This window comes from Halichoerus grypus, chromosome 10 (genome assembly GCF_964656455.1).
Source record: "Halichoerus grypus chromosome 10, mHalGry1.hap1.1, whole genome shotgun sequence".
Lineage (NCBI taxonomy): Eukaryota > Metazoa > Chordata > Mammalia > Carnivora > Phocidae > Halichoerus > Halichoerus grypus.
The window spans coordinates 74,358,666-74,373,593 of record NC_135721.1 but is presented as its reverse complement, the minus strand read 5'-3'; the positions used below and the strand labels follow the sequence as shown (position 1 = coordinate 74,373,593).

The 14,928-nt window shown below is 39.1% G+C and overlaps 1 protein-coding gene across 2 annotated transcripts in view; it reads left to right on the top strand.

The window, feature by feature from the left end:
• PLEKHH2 (pleckstrin homology, MyTH4 and FERM domain containing H2) overlaps positions 1-14,928 on the top strand; it is a 104,630-nt gene that overhangs the window by 51,535 nt on the left and 38,167 nt on the right. The window contains exons 12-16 of one of the 2 annotated variants that reach the window (XM_036073707.2): positions 237-373; positions 486-596; positions 763-849; positions 2,438-2,596; positions 11,062-11,142. In XM_036073707.2, the coding sequence (XP_035929600.1) occupies positions 237-373; positions 486-596; positions 763-849; positions 2,438-2,596; positions 11,062-11,142 (575 nt within the window). The remainder of the gene's footprint in view (positions 1-236; positions 374-485; positions 597-762; positions 850-2,437; positions 2,597-11,061; positions 11,143-14,928) is intronic. The other variant, XM_036073708.2, reaches the window with a different exon arrangement.

Genomic DNA, 14,928 nt, shown 5'->3' with positions numbered 1-14,928 from the left:
TAATCATACCAACATATTTATATTCCTGTGACTTCCTTGGAGGTTTGCTGATAATCCATACCCTTTAGTTCTGTTTTCTGCTTTAAAAGTTCTTTCTGGCGAAAGGTATGAGAATAAATCTAGTCTAGGAAGGCTTATGATTTTGGAATAGCTGTATTCCTTAGGAGAACTCACAGCTGGCATTTGGACCACCTGATTATTAAATATTGACTTAATTTATTTCTTTATTCGTCTAGGTGTGTCTCTCTCTTCAGTGGCATCTGAAAGTGATTATGCCATCCCCCCAGATGCTTACTCCACAGACACAGAGTACTCACAGCCAGAACAAAAGCTCCCTAAAACTTGCTCATCATCCAGTGATAACGGGAAAAATGTAAACACTGAATCAGGTTTAAAAAAAAAAAAAAGAAACAATATATTAATGAATCTTGTTAGTTTGAGCCTCCAAAAGGAAACTTAAATTTTTAAAATTTCTTTTTAATTAGGAACCACTGGAAAAATCTGGCTATTTATTAAAAATGAGTGGTAAAGTCAAGACTTGGAAGAGGAGGTGGTTTGTTCTTAAAGGTGGTGAATTACTTTACTATAAATCTCCGGTAAGTGGGAAGCACTTGCTGTTTACAGCTGAATTCCTCAAACTATAAATCAAACTTCTGATTGATTTTCTTCCCTGTAATGCAATTAATTATACAAAGCATTTCTTACTATTACTGTTACAGGTAATCAATCACTTTACCTTTCGGTTTTCTTCCTTTCCTACAGAGTGATGTAATTAGAAAACCCCAGGGCCATATTGAACTTAGTGCATCCTGTGGTATTTTAAGAGGAGATAACAAACAAACAGTTCAGGTACTTTATATTAACTTTTTTTTTTTCTTACTTTTTTGTATCATGCAAAACCCAATTCTTATTTATCCAAGCTAACAGAGAGGAGACTGGATGATTCAGTGTTTCTTTATTCATTTTGTGTTAAGTGTGATGCCTCAAAAACGTGTGAAACCCCAGGCCTTCTCAGTTAAAAATACAACATAAGCTAGGTTTGTGTTGAGTAACTGTCCACAGCACTTCCTTTGCCCTTTATCCCATACACTCATCTTTCCCTATACTTGATCTCCCAGCTATTCTCAGCTCTCCAACTGTCTAGCTATTTTAGGGAAGGCTTATCTGAGAAATGAATTCCCAATATTATTAGTTTGATGTACTACTAAATTCAGGAGAGCTTGCATTTTGATATAGAACCAGAAAATGGCATTTCTTCTATGAACTTCAGCTGCTATAGCATCTAAGTGGGAGAAATATTGGTGAGGAGAAGGCTGTCCTACTTCACACCAAGTCATACCCTAGACATAGCTGCTGGCCATTAACTCACACAATAAGGCCAGTCTTGCTAGAAGCCTACTAAATAAAACACTCTTGAGATACTTTGGTAAATGTGATTTAAATTCAGACACTTTATTTCTGAAATGCCTTCAATAATTATTATTTTCATATCTTGCTCCTTTGGGGAGAGGAATAAGGCTCATTATCAGTGTTTTCTGGAGATAATACTGAGAATTGCCCAAAAATGTAGAAGGGAGAATGAGGGAAAGTTTTGTCTTGAAGCATGGCCAATAAGAATCATCTATAAGTGGGGCCCCTGAGTGGCACAGTCAGTTAAGCGGCCAACTCTTGGTTTCAGCTCAGGCCATGATCTCAGGGTGCTGGGATTGAGCCCCACGTCGGGCTCCGAGCTCAGCGTGGAGTCAGCTTGAGATTCTCTTCTCCCTCTGCCCCTTCCCCTCCATGTACTCTCTCTCTCTCTCTCCCTTTCTCTCTCTCCCTCTCTCTTTCTCTAAAATAAATAAATAAAATCTTAAGAATCATCTACAAGCTTCTGAAATATTTGGAAATTTTGAAATGTGGTTAATTTAAGACTAAATTGTGGGTTCATAATATCTGATCACAGGTTGTAAGAATTTCTCCTCTTCTAAGTAAGGTCTTCCTATTTTATTTATAATTGATTTCTTCATTTCTATAACAAATAACTCCTCTTTATTTGCTAAAAATATATTATTTTTTATGTTTATTATATTTTTATATGTTTTTATTATATTATATCACTTCAACAGCCAGGAGCCTGTAGCACATTTAAGGGAGAAAAAGAAAGGGTAATGAGTAACCGAGATAAAAAATCATGACTCAAAAGCATAATACTCTGAAATTTCAAAGTAAACTAAAGTGAAAAAATTATTTCAACACCAAGTTAACTATTGTAATTCTCACAAAGTGGTTAAACTACTCTAAATTATTTATGGATTCATTTTTTAGCACCTAGGATTCAAGGTATGGCATGTTTGTTTCTACGTTAATTAATGATGTTTTTAGGATAGACAGGGAAAAGTTAATAATCCTAAATCTTAAGAGTTTCCTTTCCTATCTCTTTCTCATCCGATTCTAGTTGACCACTGAAAAACGCACATACTATCTGACTGCAGATTCTCCCAATATATTGGAAGAATGGATTAAAGTGTTACAGAATGTTCTCCGAGTACAAGCTGCCAACCCGCTTTTCCTGCAGCCTGAGGGCAAACCAACGGTGAAGGGATTGCTCACCAAGGTAGGACCTTTACGTGCATAGAAGTGTCCTGGGCAACTGGGGAGTTAGCCCCACTGATCATAAGTGGGTGTCAGAAAATATGTGTATTGAATATTTAAATTATCTTGGATAGGAAGGGTATTTTACTTAGGATACCAAATGTTCTTACCATCAAAAATTCCCTAACCAGAATTTTTAAAAGATAGTTGAAAAGCTTAGGAAAGTTGTTTAAAACAAGTGAAAAACAAGCTTTTCCTAATCAGTAAGTAAAGGATAAATATCAATGGGGGAAAAGAACGAAGGACACAATGGGAAAGAAGTACAGTTGGTACACATAAAATATACAAATGATATTTTTAAAAATCTGCTCAAGGGGTGCCTGGGTGGCTCAGTTGGTTTGGTGTCCCACTCCTGATTTCAGCTCAGGTCTTGATCTCAGGGTCCTGAGTTCAAGTCCCATGTTGGGCTCCACGATGGGCATGGGGACTACTTAAAAAAAATAATCTGGTCAAAGGGAGGATACTTTCTAAAATTATGAAATACAGTATTGACACAAATTAAGAAATCTGCTAGTGAGCATATTACTTTAGAGGCAATTTGGAAAAAGAAAAGAAGATGGCAATTTGGCAGTATCTTGATCAAAGTGTTAGTTCAGTGAATGTTTTCGAATGAAGAAATGAATGAATATTAAATGTTCAAAAACATTTATACAGACCTTTTCATCCAGCAATCTCAGTCCAAGAAATTTATACTTGGGAAATGGTCTTAGTTTGCAAAAGATTTAAGTGTAAGAATGTCCATCACAGCATGGTTTGTTTTTTTTTCCTATTTTTAAAAAATGAGGTATAATAACTAAAATGCAGATCATAGGGCACCTGGGTAGCTCAGTTGGTTAAGTATCTGACTTTTGATCTCAGCTCGTGTCTTGATCTCAGGGTCGTGAGTTCAAGCCCCACGTTGGGCTCCACGCTGGGCATGGAGTCTACTTAAAAAAAATAGATAAAGAAAATGCATACCTTAAGTATAGAGTTTGGTGAGTTTTGACAAATATTTACTATCACTCTATCACAATATAGAACATTTCACTTGCCCCAGAAAGATTACTTGCCTGGCACAGTTTATAATGAAGAAAAATTGGCATCAACTTAAATGTAAAGTAGAGGATAGTTTAAACAAGTATGTATAATCAGATAATGCTTTACTATGCAGCCATTTAAATATTGTAAAAGAATACTTAGTGCTCTAGAAATATGATGCATTGTGAGTTGATAGAATAGACAGCAGTATTATATTATTAGCCCATTTTGTTATATATATAGAGAGAGAAATGTCTGAAAATGAAATATACCAAGATATATTGTAACTCTGATTTTATTCTTGCTTAATTCTGTTTTTTCACTTTTTTAGAATGAGGAAGAATTGGTTTATGCTAAGACAAATATTATTTTTCAATTTAAAAATTCCTATTGGTCACTTTAAGAAAAATAAAATAAAATAATTACACATGAAATATCACACACGAAAATAACCTCTAAATAATCACTCATCATTCATGTGCTTTGTTTATGTAAGAAGTTAAAAATTTAGATTTAGACAAGCTATGTCACCATGTAATTTATACTTAGCATTAATGTGGGAACATAGATGGGTGCTACTCAATAATATTTACAGATTGACCAGCTACACCAAAAGTAAGAGAAAAAACTCACCAATACATTCAACAAAGAATTGTGCTATGTTTTTTCCAAAATGTTACATTACCATGAAAATGTTTTTTCAGTTACCCGTGACTTAGAGACTCCCTGGTATTATGCAAATATGTATTTTCCAGTGAACACAGTGCTACTTTAAATCATATTCTTACTATAATTCATAATAACTAGTTGTCCTCTGATTTCAAGGACCATGTGTATCAAACCCTTAGACTTTAATGTGATCCTGTGGCTAAGGGTTTGTTACTTCTCCCACAGTCTGTTTGTTTGGTTGTTTTTACTTTATCCACATGGCATTGTCAGTTCCTGCACATTACATTTCTGCTATTCTCTGCCTCCCATCTCACAATTGCATTTTAAATGAAGATAAGTAGATGTGATTATCAGATGACTAAACCATTTGGGTTTGTAGACAGGATGCTTATTAGGTTTCCTTCCTACCATTTTTCATGTCCACCCCCATATTTTCACCCTCAGAGCCTTATAAGAGAAAAACTTCCCTCAGTTATTCTGAGTGACTTGTTCTGAGCCCACATTCAGGCTACAATTTAAGATACTGTAGAACAGCACTTGAATACTTTGGAAGGGAGGAGATTTTTTCAGGTTGTCACATTGTTATTAAGTACAGAAATATGTAGGTAGATGTTAAGAACTTGACTAATTTGATTCTGGATAGTCACTCTCGCAACTTTTATTTTAATGCTTAGGAAGAACATTTTCTGTCTAAAAAGTCATTTATTTAAAAAACAAAAATTTATTGAGCAGTTACCACGAGCTGGGCAATGGGCTGAGGGACATCAAGATAAACAGGCCACTGCCCCATCCCTCAGAGAACCTCATCATATATTGGGAAAGAAAGGGAAATAGCATATTATAATGATATGTACCAAGTGCAATTATGAGATGCATGGCAAGGTCACAGAGAAATCTAATTTAGGCTGTGGGATCAGGAACAACTTCTGGGAGAAGATTCATTTGTGCTGAGTCTTCAGGGAGGAGAAAGAATAGTTATACCAAATGGAAATGGGCAAGGAAGGTTTCCCAGGCTAGGAGACCGGGAGGACAAAGACAGAGTATCTCAAAGCCGTGCCATCTCCACTGAAAACAAGTCCTTTGGAGAAAAAGCTGGGAGGGTCCTGATCATGGAGGGCTTTTTTGTCTTGTTAAGGACTTTATGCTTCACCCTGAAGGTGGTGTGGAACCCTTCAGGTTGGTAAACTGGGGCAGGGGCATATTCATGTTGTTATCAGATCACTCTGTGGCGAGGAAGGTGGATTTGTCGGAGGTAAGCTGGAGGTTCTAAGACCAGTTAGCAGAAGTGGTTCTTGTGAAGAGGATGAGACTCTGAACTGGTCGTAGGGAAAGAGAGGAGAGGGTGAATTTAAATAATGGTAGGATGTAAAATCTTTGGTTAGATTTTTTGAATTCAGGGTCAGGAAGTGAGAAAGAGAAGATTGGCTGGGTGAAAGATAAGAGAGCTCAGGGTGGGGCCCCTGGGTGGCTCAGTCACTTAGATTAAGTGTCCGACTCTTGATCTCAGCTCAGGTCTTGATCTCACAGTCATGCTTGAGCCCTGTGTTGGACTCCACACTGGGTGTGGAGCCTATTTAAAAAAAATAATAAAATAAAATAAATGAAAAGAGAGCTCAGAGAGGAGGGGCAGTTTTAGGCTGATTCAAAGGCTATTTTGGACCATGCCAATTTTTAGAACTTTGAGGATACCTAAGTTAAGAATTTAGAAGTCCAGCAGGGAGTGGCAACACCAGGCTACATCAGAGGAGGGGGCTGGGTTGGAGAGAAGGATTTGGGGAATCCTCAGCATGTATTTGGTGGTTGAATTCGTGACAGTGAGAGAAGTCACCCAGGGACATGCGTGTTGTGGCAGAGCAGGGGACTGCTGCTGGAACACCGGATTTTACAAAAGCTGAGAGCACATAAAGGAGATGTGTGAAGAGACCCTAGAAAGCAAGTCACGGGGGCCGGGGAGTGGAGTGTGTGACAGGAGGGAGTGGTCTGCAGTATCAGATGCTGTGGAGTGCTCACCAAGGAAGGTACATTGCAGTATGTTGAAAGATAAAGGGGAGATGAGTAAGTACAGTATTTGAGTTTGGAGGACTGATCACACAGTCCAGCACATTAGAAGGAATGAACCTGAAGGGAACATGGTGTCAAGAGAAGCATTTTTAGGATAGCAAATGCATACCTTGAGTTTGCAAACTGAAGGGAAGAAGCCAGGAGAGAGGTGAAGAACAAAGCTCAGAAGTGGGTGGGTGGTGGGGCGCCTGGGTGGCTCAGTTGGTTAGGCGACTGCCTTCGGCTCAGTTCATGATCCCGGGGTCCTGGGATCGGGCCCTGCATCGGGCTCCCTGCTCGGCCGGAGGCCTGCTTCTCCCTCTCCCACTCCCCCTACTTGTGTTCCCCCTCACGCTGTCTCTCTCTCTCTCTCTCTCTGTCAATTAAATAAATAAATAAAATCTTAAAAAAAAAAAAAAGAAGTGGGTGGGTGGGCATGGTAGGTGGGCATGGGGGAACAGCATGGTGGAACAGCATGGTGGGTGGGCATAGGGGAAGGGCCAGGCTGGCAGAAAGGTGAGGAAGGATAAATATCTAAGTTTGTGGGGCATTGAGTAAGATCCCATCTGATATCCTCAGTTTTCTTGACGAAGATTACTCCACAAGACAAAGTTATTTAGTGAGAACGAGGGAAAGGACTGAGAATAATCAGGGACATACGGAAATACTCAAGGGCAGATAGAAAAATGTTAAGTGTTATCAGGGCCCACCTGACTTTAGTGATTTGAGTTCGTATTGGTTATTTTTCTCTCACATCTTCATATGCCCAGAAATAAGAGCAGAGAACTTACATTGTAGTGATGTGGGAATAGTCATTTTTTTCTAACATATTATTATGCAAATTTTCAAATATGCAGAGAAGTTGGAAGACTATTTTACAGTGAACACCCATATTCCCACCACCTAGATTCTACAATTAACATTTTACTTGCTTTACACATATCTATGAAGATGATGATTTAAAATAAATGTTTTCTTATGGGCATTTTCAAACATGTGAAAGTAGAAGAAATAATAGAATGAACCCTTGGGCATCTGGATGGCTCAGTCGGTTAAGCGTCCGCCTTCGGCTCAGGTCATGATCTCGGGGCCCTGGGATTGAGCCCCGCATGGGGCTCCCTGCTCAGTGGAGAGTCTGCTTCTCCCTCTGCCCCTCTCCCCTGCTCGTGCTCTCTCTCTCTCTCAAATAAATAAATGAAATCTTAAAAAAAAAAAAAAAAGAACGAATCCTCATATATTTATCACCCAATTTTAAGTTATTAACTACGGCTAATGTTATGTCTGAAACCCCTCATTACCTTCCCTCCCTCTTCCCACACTCTCCACTGGATGACTTAAAAGCAAATGGAGACGAAATTTTCTTGAGTGGATATGTTAGAAGCAGAGGACATAACACAATCCCAGGCCTTGGAGCAAGAGTTGTTTTGTGACCAAACTCAGGGCCCGAAGTTGGTAGGGAAGGAAGTGAGGCCGGGAGAGAACTGATAAACTGGAATAAAATGGAGGAACCAGGGGACTTAAAGTTTGGAATGAGGTCAAAGAACAGGACTGGTGCCAGTAAGGAGAGAAGGAGGGGGAGAGGGTTGAGATCAGAGAATAGAATGTCAATTTCAGAAGTAGGCCGTTTCCAGTGAAGAAAAAAAATTGAGGGTGTGGTGGAGGGGATGGATGGCAAACATGGAAGGACAACAAAGGTCATTGGAAAGGAAAAGAGCAAGAAACTGAGTCCAGGAGGTAGAGAGGGAGTGAAGCAGAGGCTAGGGCAAGAGCATGGGCACAAGTCTTGGCTCTGCCACTTGCCCGTGTGTGACCTTGAATAGGCGACCTGCAGGCTCTGTGCCTTACTGTCCTCATCTGTGAAGTGGGGGGTTCATCATAGTGCCAACCTCACGGGGTGTTGGGAGGATGAAATGAATTATTTAAGCATATAAAGTGCTTTAGAACAGTGCCTGGCACATCATAAACACTCCCCAAATGCTAGCTAATATTCTCACAAGATTTTCACATAGATATGGAAGTCAGCAAGGCTGGGTGGCAGGATTTGTGGTGGGGAACGCTACAGGCATGAGAATTTAGGAGGGAGAGACGACCATGGGAGCTTGTATTTTGTGTGATGACAGAGGCTAATCATTAGGGTATGATACACCGTGTCTTTAAAGTTTCAGACAGAACCTTTGTTATGGATTCAAGGTAAAAAATGATTCTTTCAATTATTTCATTTGCCAAAGCCCTAGGATTTGAGGTTGTCTTTAAACTTTTATGAGGATTCTTCTAGCATAATTTGCTTTATTATGGATTTTTCAGAATAAGTCAGAGTTTTAAGAAATCCTAATATAATCAGAGGTACACATAAAAACAGATTGTACTTTTAAGACAACTTTTACAGTGAATTGGCAAAGGTCTTTGTTAACTTGTAGTTCTTCAAAGGTACACATTGTTCTATTTTAAGGATAAATCATTTCAAAAGTATGCTCTCTACAGTCAGATGCATTATATTCCAGTTCTGATGAGAGGCCTTTCTGGATTTTGTTTAAAAGAAGAAGAAGAAGAAAGAAAGAAAGGAAGGAAGGAAGGAAGAAAAAAACCTGGGTGACAAACTATTTAAAATTTCCAGGAAGAAAGAAAGAAAGGAAGAAAGAAAGGAGGGAGGGAGGGAGGGAGGGAAGGAAGGAAGGAAGGAAGGAAGGAAGGAAAAAACCTGGGTGACAAACTATTTAAAACTTACAGGGTATTTGTCTGTAAATCTATGTTTCTAAATTTAATTAAACTAAAACATGTCTTGCCAAATGAAACATTTTTGTTTTTGTTCAAGCAGGATTCTAAATCCATCAATCTGTTAGATCGTGGTGTTTGCTTAAACCACAGCTTTGAAAGCCCAAAGGCTGGCTGTGTGTGTGGGTTTAAATGACATGTGTTTTATTTCTCCTTATTCATAGTGAGGAAGGAAGCATTTATTGAGTAACTACTATTTTCCTTTATTTACATGTTCTCCCTTGGTCATCACATCGGCCCAATAAGTTATACAATAATCCCATGTTATGGACAAAAAAGCTGAGAGGTTAAGTCAGTCACCTGAGGACCTCCACCTAGCATGAGGCGGAACTGGAATTTAAGCGTTGGTCCTCTCGACCTCAAAAACCAGGCCTTTTTCTACTGTACTGACTTGCCTCCAGTAAAATCTATTGTGGCAGTTACTTTTCTTCTTCTCAGTGTATTACTCTCAGAACAGGCCATTTCAATGTAAGTCATCCCAAGGGCCCTGGAAAACATGCGTGCCTCCCACCCTCACCCCTCATGTCCCTTCCCCAATGACCTCTCCTCTCCCCTCACTGCTCGGTCTCAGACACACCATCTCCAGGCCTTAACTCTTACCCCCTTTGTCTGGAGTGTTCTTCCCTCAGATGACTGCATGGCTCATCCACCTCCTTCAGGGCCTGACTCAATGTCAGGGAGGCCTTCCTGAGCCCCTTCTTTTAAACTGTAAAACACACCCCCTCCCCTCTCCCCAAGCACTTCCTTCTCTTCTGCATTAGTTTTCTCCTTACTGCTTATCACCATGGGCAAGCCTGACAACCGCATGTCAGGCTTTAGTTTTACTGGCCAGTGTCTTGGTTTCTAGGAGGTGGACCTCTCCGGGTTGAAGCCCACTCTTTTGCGGGAGAGAATCTAGCCTCAAGGCTTGGCAGGGCTGCCAGGGAAGTAGGATTATAGGGCAAGTGCAACCAGGCACGCCACATTCTCGGTCTGGAGCACTAGGGCTTATTGTAAATCTTACCCACTGGCGAGAATGGAGTTCTTGGTGTTTTTCTAGGCTTGACAGTGTGGCTGGGACTGTCTGGCAAAGATCTTTGATGCCTGTACCCAGGCAGGACTGGGGCAGGGAGGAACTCGCAGCAAGGATCCTCATAAAGCCACCAGATGATGAAAAACCTACAATATTCAGTAGAAGTTTTGATTAAATGTCTTCCACATGAAGCAGATATAAATGTAAACCTTTTGTGTTCTTAATGATGGTATATAGCATACTGCTGGTTTCGTTGTCTTCCTCGCAAGGTTGTGAGCTCCTTGTGGAAGGAGCCTGTGTCTTATTCATATCCCTATTCCCAGACCCTAGGGCAATCTCTGACTATTCAAAGTCAGGAGCTAGATTCAAATTCTGTCCCACTCACTTAACATAGTTCTGACATATAGGCAGAATTCAGTATGTAATTATAGAATTTAATATTTTATTATTTTGTATGAATCCTTCTGGAGGAGGTATCAAATGTTTTGAATGAGTGAATCTTTAACATTTGGGAGAGCACTAGAATTTTTTAGATTTTAATCTTCTCATTTCTAACATTATTAGGGGGTTAACCCAGAGAGCCACAAGGTTATTGAAAATCTGTGAAATACGGAAACTATGAAATACACTTACTTGTAAAATAGGCATCTTGTTTTATCCATCTTTGAATTCTCAACCCTAGGCATAGTATACAGCAAACATTTTTTAAGTGTTAAGTGGTGAACACCAAAGCCAGACATGCCCTGCTACTGCTGTAACAGGTCAACCTTAAACTGCATTTGGACAATCTAGTTGGAATATCACTTATACCTTGAGCAAACTGGATACATACAGAGTTTCAGGTAGAGTGTATATGCTATACTTCAAGGTGTCCGAGTTCTGAGCTACATTTGTAATTCTTTGAAATATGATTTCAGGTAAAGCATGGCTACTCCAAAAGAGTCTGGTGTACTCTTATAGGAAAAACATTATATTATTTTCGTAGTCAAGAAGATAAGGTATGTATATATTTTTAATAAGCTTATTAGAGAAATTTTTGTTGGTTGTGGCTTAAAGTGTTCTCTTTCACACGTCCACTGCTAGCTAAAACTTTAGAATTTTTGATAAGGTTGAAATCTTGCATAAAATTTATTACTGAGGTAATCACATACCTACAGGGTTCTTGATTCTTAATTAGAAGTCTTAGCAACTTTTAAGGAATGCATCTTGGTCTTAAAAGAGAAAAGTCTTCCCCACTCCCAACTGTCAATTTCTCATTTTTCCCAGGTTCTGACAGACTAGGTAAGGTTGAAGGAAGGGGACAGCAAGATAGGAAAGAAAAATCTGGGGAGGGACAAGAATCCAGGCCTGTCCCAGGCCATCAAATCCCTGGATACCACTTTATCTATCCAGTGATTCTATCCATCTTCTACCTATTTATATCCTTGTATTCATTTTTTAAATTTTATTATGTTATGTTAATCACCATACATTACATCATTAGTTTTTGATGTAGTGTTCCATGATTCATTGTTTGTGTATAACACCCAGTGCTCCATGCAGAACGTGCCCTCTTTAATACCCATCACCAGGCTAACCCATCCCCCCCACCCCCCCTCCCCTCTAGAACCCTCAGTTTGTTTCTCAGAGTCCATCGTCTCTCATGGTTCGTCTCCCCCTCCGATTTCCCCCCCTTCATTTTCCCCTTGTATTCATTTTTAAACTAATCTCCTCCCAAAAAGAACTTCGGTTATCTTCACTCTCAGAGGAAAAAGATGGGATAGCTTTCAAAGGTGAAATGTATGCCCAGTTATCACTATGGGTACTCCGCATCAACTTTGGATTCCTGAGACTAAAAATTGAACCAACATGGGCCAAAAGGACTTGCACAAAATGATGCTAGCTCCAAAGAATGGCAGTCTGTGACTGATTACTGTGTTAATGAGACCAGACTTCTTGCTCCAGTGACCATGTAGGTCAGTTATTATTTCTCTGTTCCATTTTCAGATGGCACTCTCAGTTCTGACCAGTATGTATTTAAGATGCATGCCATTATTCTCAGTATTGCTCACGGGGTGGAAATTAACCCATGAAAAATGACACCTCTGAAGTCATGTGGGAAGATACTAACATAAAGAGGCAACACGGATAAGCACAATACAAAATTGAACATTCAGTATAATCCCGACTAATTTTAAGTCAGGAAAACAGAAGGCACTCTGTATTCCAGGTCTGACAGTTCTAATATAGAGTTAGGGACATCCATCACTTTTAGAAAAGTTCTGTAACGTTTAGAAAGGTTGGGGGAACAGAGGCCAGGGAAGCTGCCGCTGGAGATCTGAGCCCAAAGCGCGGTGGCAGCTGGTCCTCCACAGCTTAGGAGAAAGCTCTGTGACGCTCCCATCAGCCCACGCACCAGACTGCAAGTGTCTCGAGAGAGTCACGACTTCTCCTTTTCCCTTACTTTCCGCACCTCATGTAGGTTCTCTCAGAGGCAGGCCCTAACTGAGAACCCTGGAGAGAAGGGGATTCTGACAGACAGAGTTCCCAAGTTCTCTTCTGCAATTACCGCGAGATTTTAGAAGTGAATAGTTGGGGGGGCGCTTGGGTGGCTCAGTTGGTTAAGCAACTGCCTTCGGCTCAGGTCATGATCCTGGAGTCCCGGGATCGAGTCCCGCATCGGGCTCCCTGCTCGGCGGGGAGTCTGCTTCTCCCTCTGACCCTCCTCCCTCTCATGCTCTCTGTCTCTCATTCTCTCTCAAATAAATGAATAAAATCTTAAAAAAAAAAAAAAAATTGGACTTGGGTGGCTCCTCACCAGACCCTTGGGTCACTCGGGCCCTCTCAAAATCCTAGTTTAAAAAAAAAAAAAAAAAAAAAAAAAAAAAGAAGTGAATAGTTGGGATGGCGAATTTTTAGTTCTCAGGCTGGCACATCTACGTAAAAATATGCATAGCAAAAAGATCAGAAAGAACTATATGAAAAAAGGGGTGCCTGGCTGGCTTGGTCAGTGGAGCGTGTGACTCTTGATCTTGGGGTTGTGAGTTCAGGCCCCATGTTGGGTGTAGAGATTACTTAAAAATAAAATCTTAAAAAAAAAAAGAACTATTCCAAAATGTTGAATAATTTTCTGTGATGGTAGAATTTATGAATGATTTTTTTCCTTCTCTTATACCTTTCTATACTTCCTATAATGTGTTTTATAAAGAGGACATTATTTAAAATTTGCTAAGAGAGTAGAACTTAAATATTCTCACTAATAATAATAATGTAATAAAAATGGATAACATTGGTCACAGAAGAAACAAGTCAGAAGAATGTAGATGGATGAGTAGAAATCCATTATAATCACTGGAAAACTACTGAGAATGCATGTGAATCTCTATAGACCTACTTCATTGCATGCGATAGCTGTTTCAGAAACAAATTTGTTTTTAATCTGGATTGGTATCTTTTTTTATTCAGTCAAAATATGTAAAAACACTAGGTCTATTTACTATTTTTTTGGAATAGTGATTTGATGAATCCTTTGGTAAAATGAATGTCATCTTTAAATGTTGGGTTGGATGGTTGGATGGACTCTTGATTTTCATATGATTGGATATGCCTAAACATAATTAAGATAGTATTGTCATATATTATCACAGTAGAATTAGTTTTCTTTATCCCATTTTTAAAAGCTTGCTACCTATTTATTACTACAAATATATAATAAAAATATTCATAAATAAAATTTTATTTATTTAATAAGTAAAAAATATTATTCTTTATTTATTTGGCTTTTGTTTTTCTGCCTTTCTTTTTCTGAAAGCATGTAGGTAAGTAATTTTGTGGGTTTTTTCCTTCAGAAGTAAATTTTCTTCTTTCAGTGCCCAGAAGAGTGCTTTGCTCATAGTGACTACTGAGAAAATAGTTATTAATTTAATGGAGAAAAGTCATGTTTCCCATGCAAGACAATACATTTAGTTAAATGAATTAATTTTGTACTATTAATCAGCTATTAGGCAGATAATAATTCAGCTTAGATAAGATATCCAGGTAAGACTTCACTGAGAAGGTGACATTTTAATTAGGTTCTAAAGGAAGTAAAAGAACAGCCATGTGGATATTTCAGGCAATAGCATGCCAGGCAGAGGGAACAGCAAGTGCAAAGGCTCTGAGGCAGGAGTGTGCCTGGTGTGTTTGAGGAATAGTGAGAAGATTAGTACTGATGCCAAGGTTTGGGACTAAACAGAGAAATAAAGTTGCCAACAACTGAGGGATAGAGAAGACTGGGCAGAGCAGGTTGTTTGAGATGCTATTAAGACAGCTAAGTAGAGATAGTGAGGCTAGAGGTACAAATATGAGAGTAGCTAATTATGCCAGTATTAAAGCCATGAGCTTGGATGAGATCACCCAGAGACTGAGTGTAGATGGGAAAAAAAAATCCAAGCATTGAGCCCTGGGCCTGAGCATGAAAATGGATGATGGTAAATATCCTTCAGGTTAGAACAAACATTTTCAGACTGCAAATGCAAACCTGATAAAGTATTTTAGAAGCTGTTAATTTGAAGCAGACCATGTATTTTCCTGGAATAAATGTACTTAATTAAAGCAAAAGTTTTAAAACAAATATGCTAAATGTTCAACACAACAGATTGGATTGCTTTTGTCAATAAAAGTAGGTAAAATTCAATGTAGATCAGTTCTAGGAAGTTTTTCTTACTCCTTACATAAGATGGAAGAAATCATAGCAGTGTTTTGTGATATATGTGTTAATGAATACCCTCAAAACACTTCTCACTGGGGTTTAGGGGGAGAGTTAA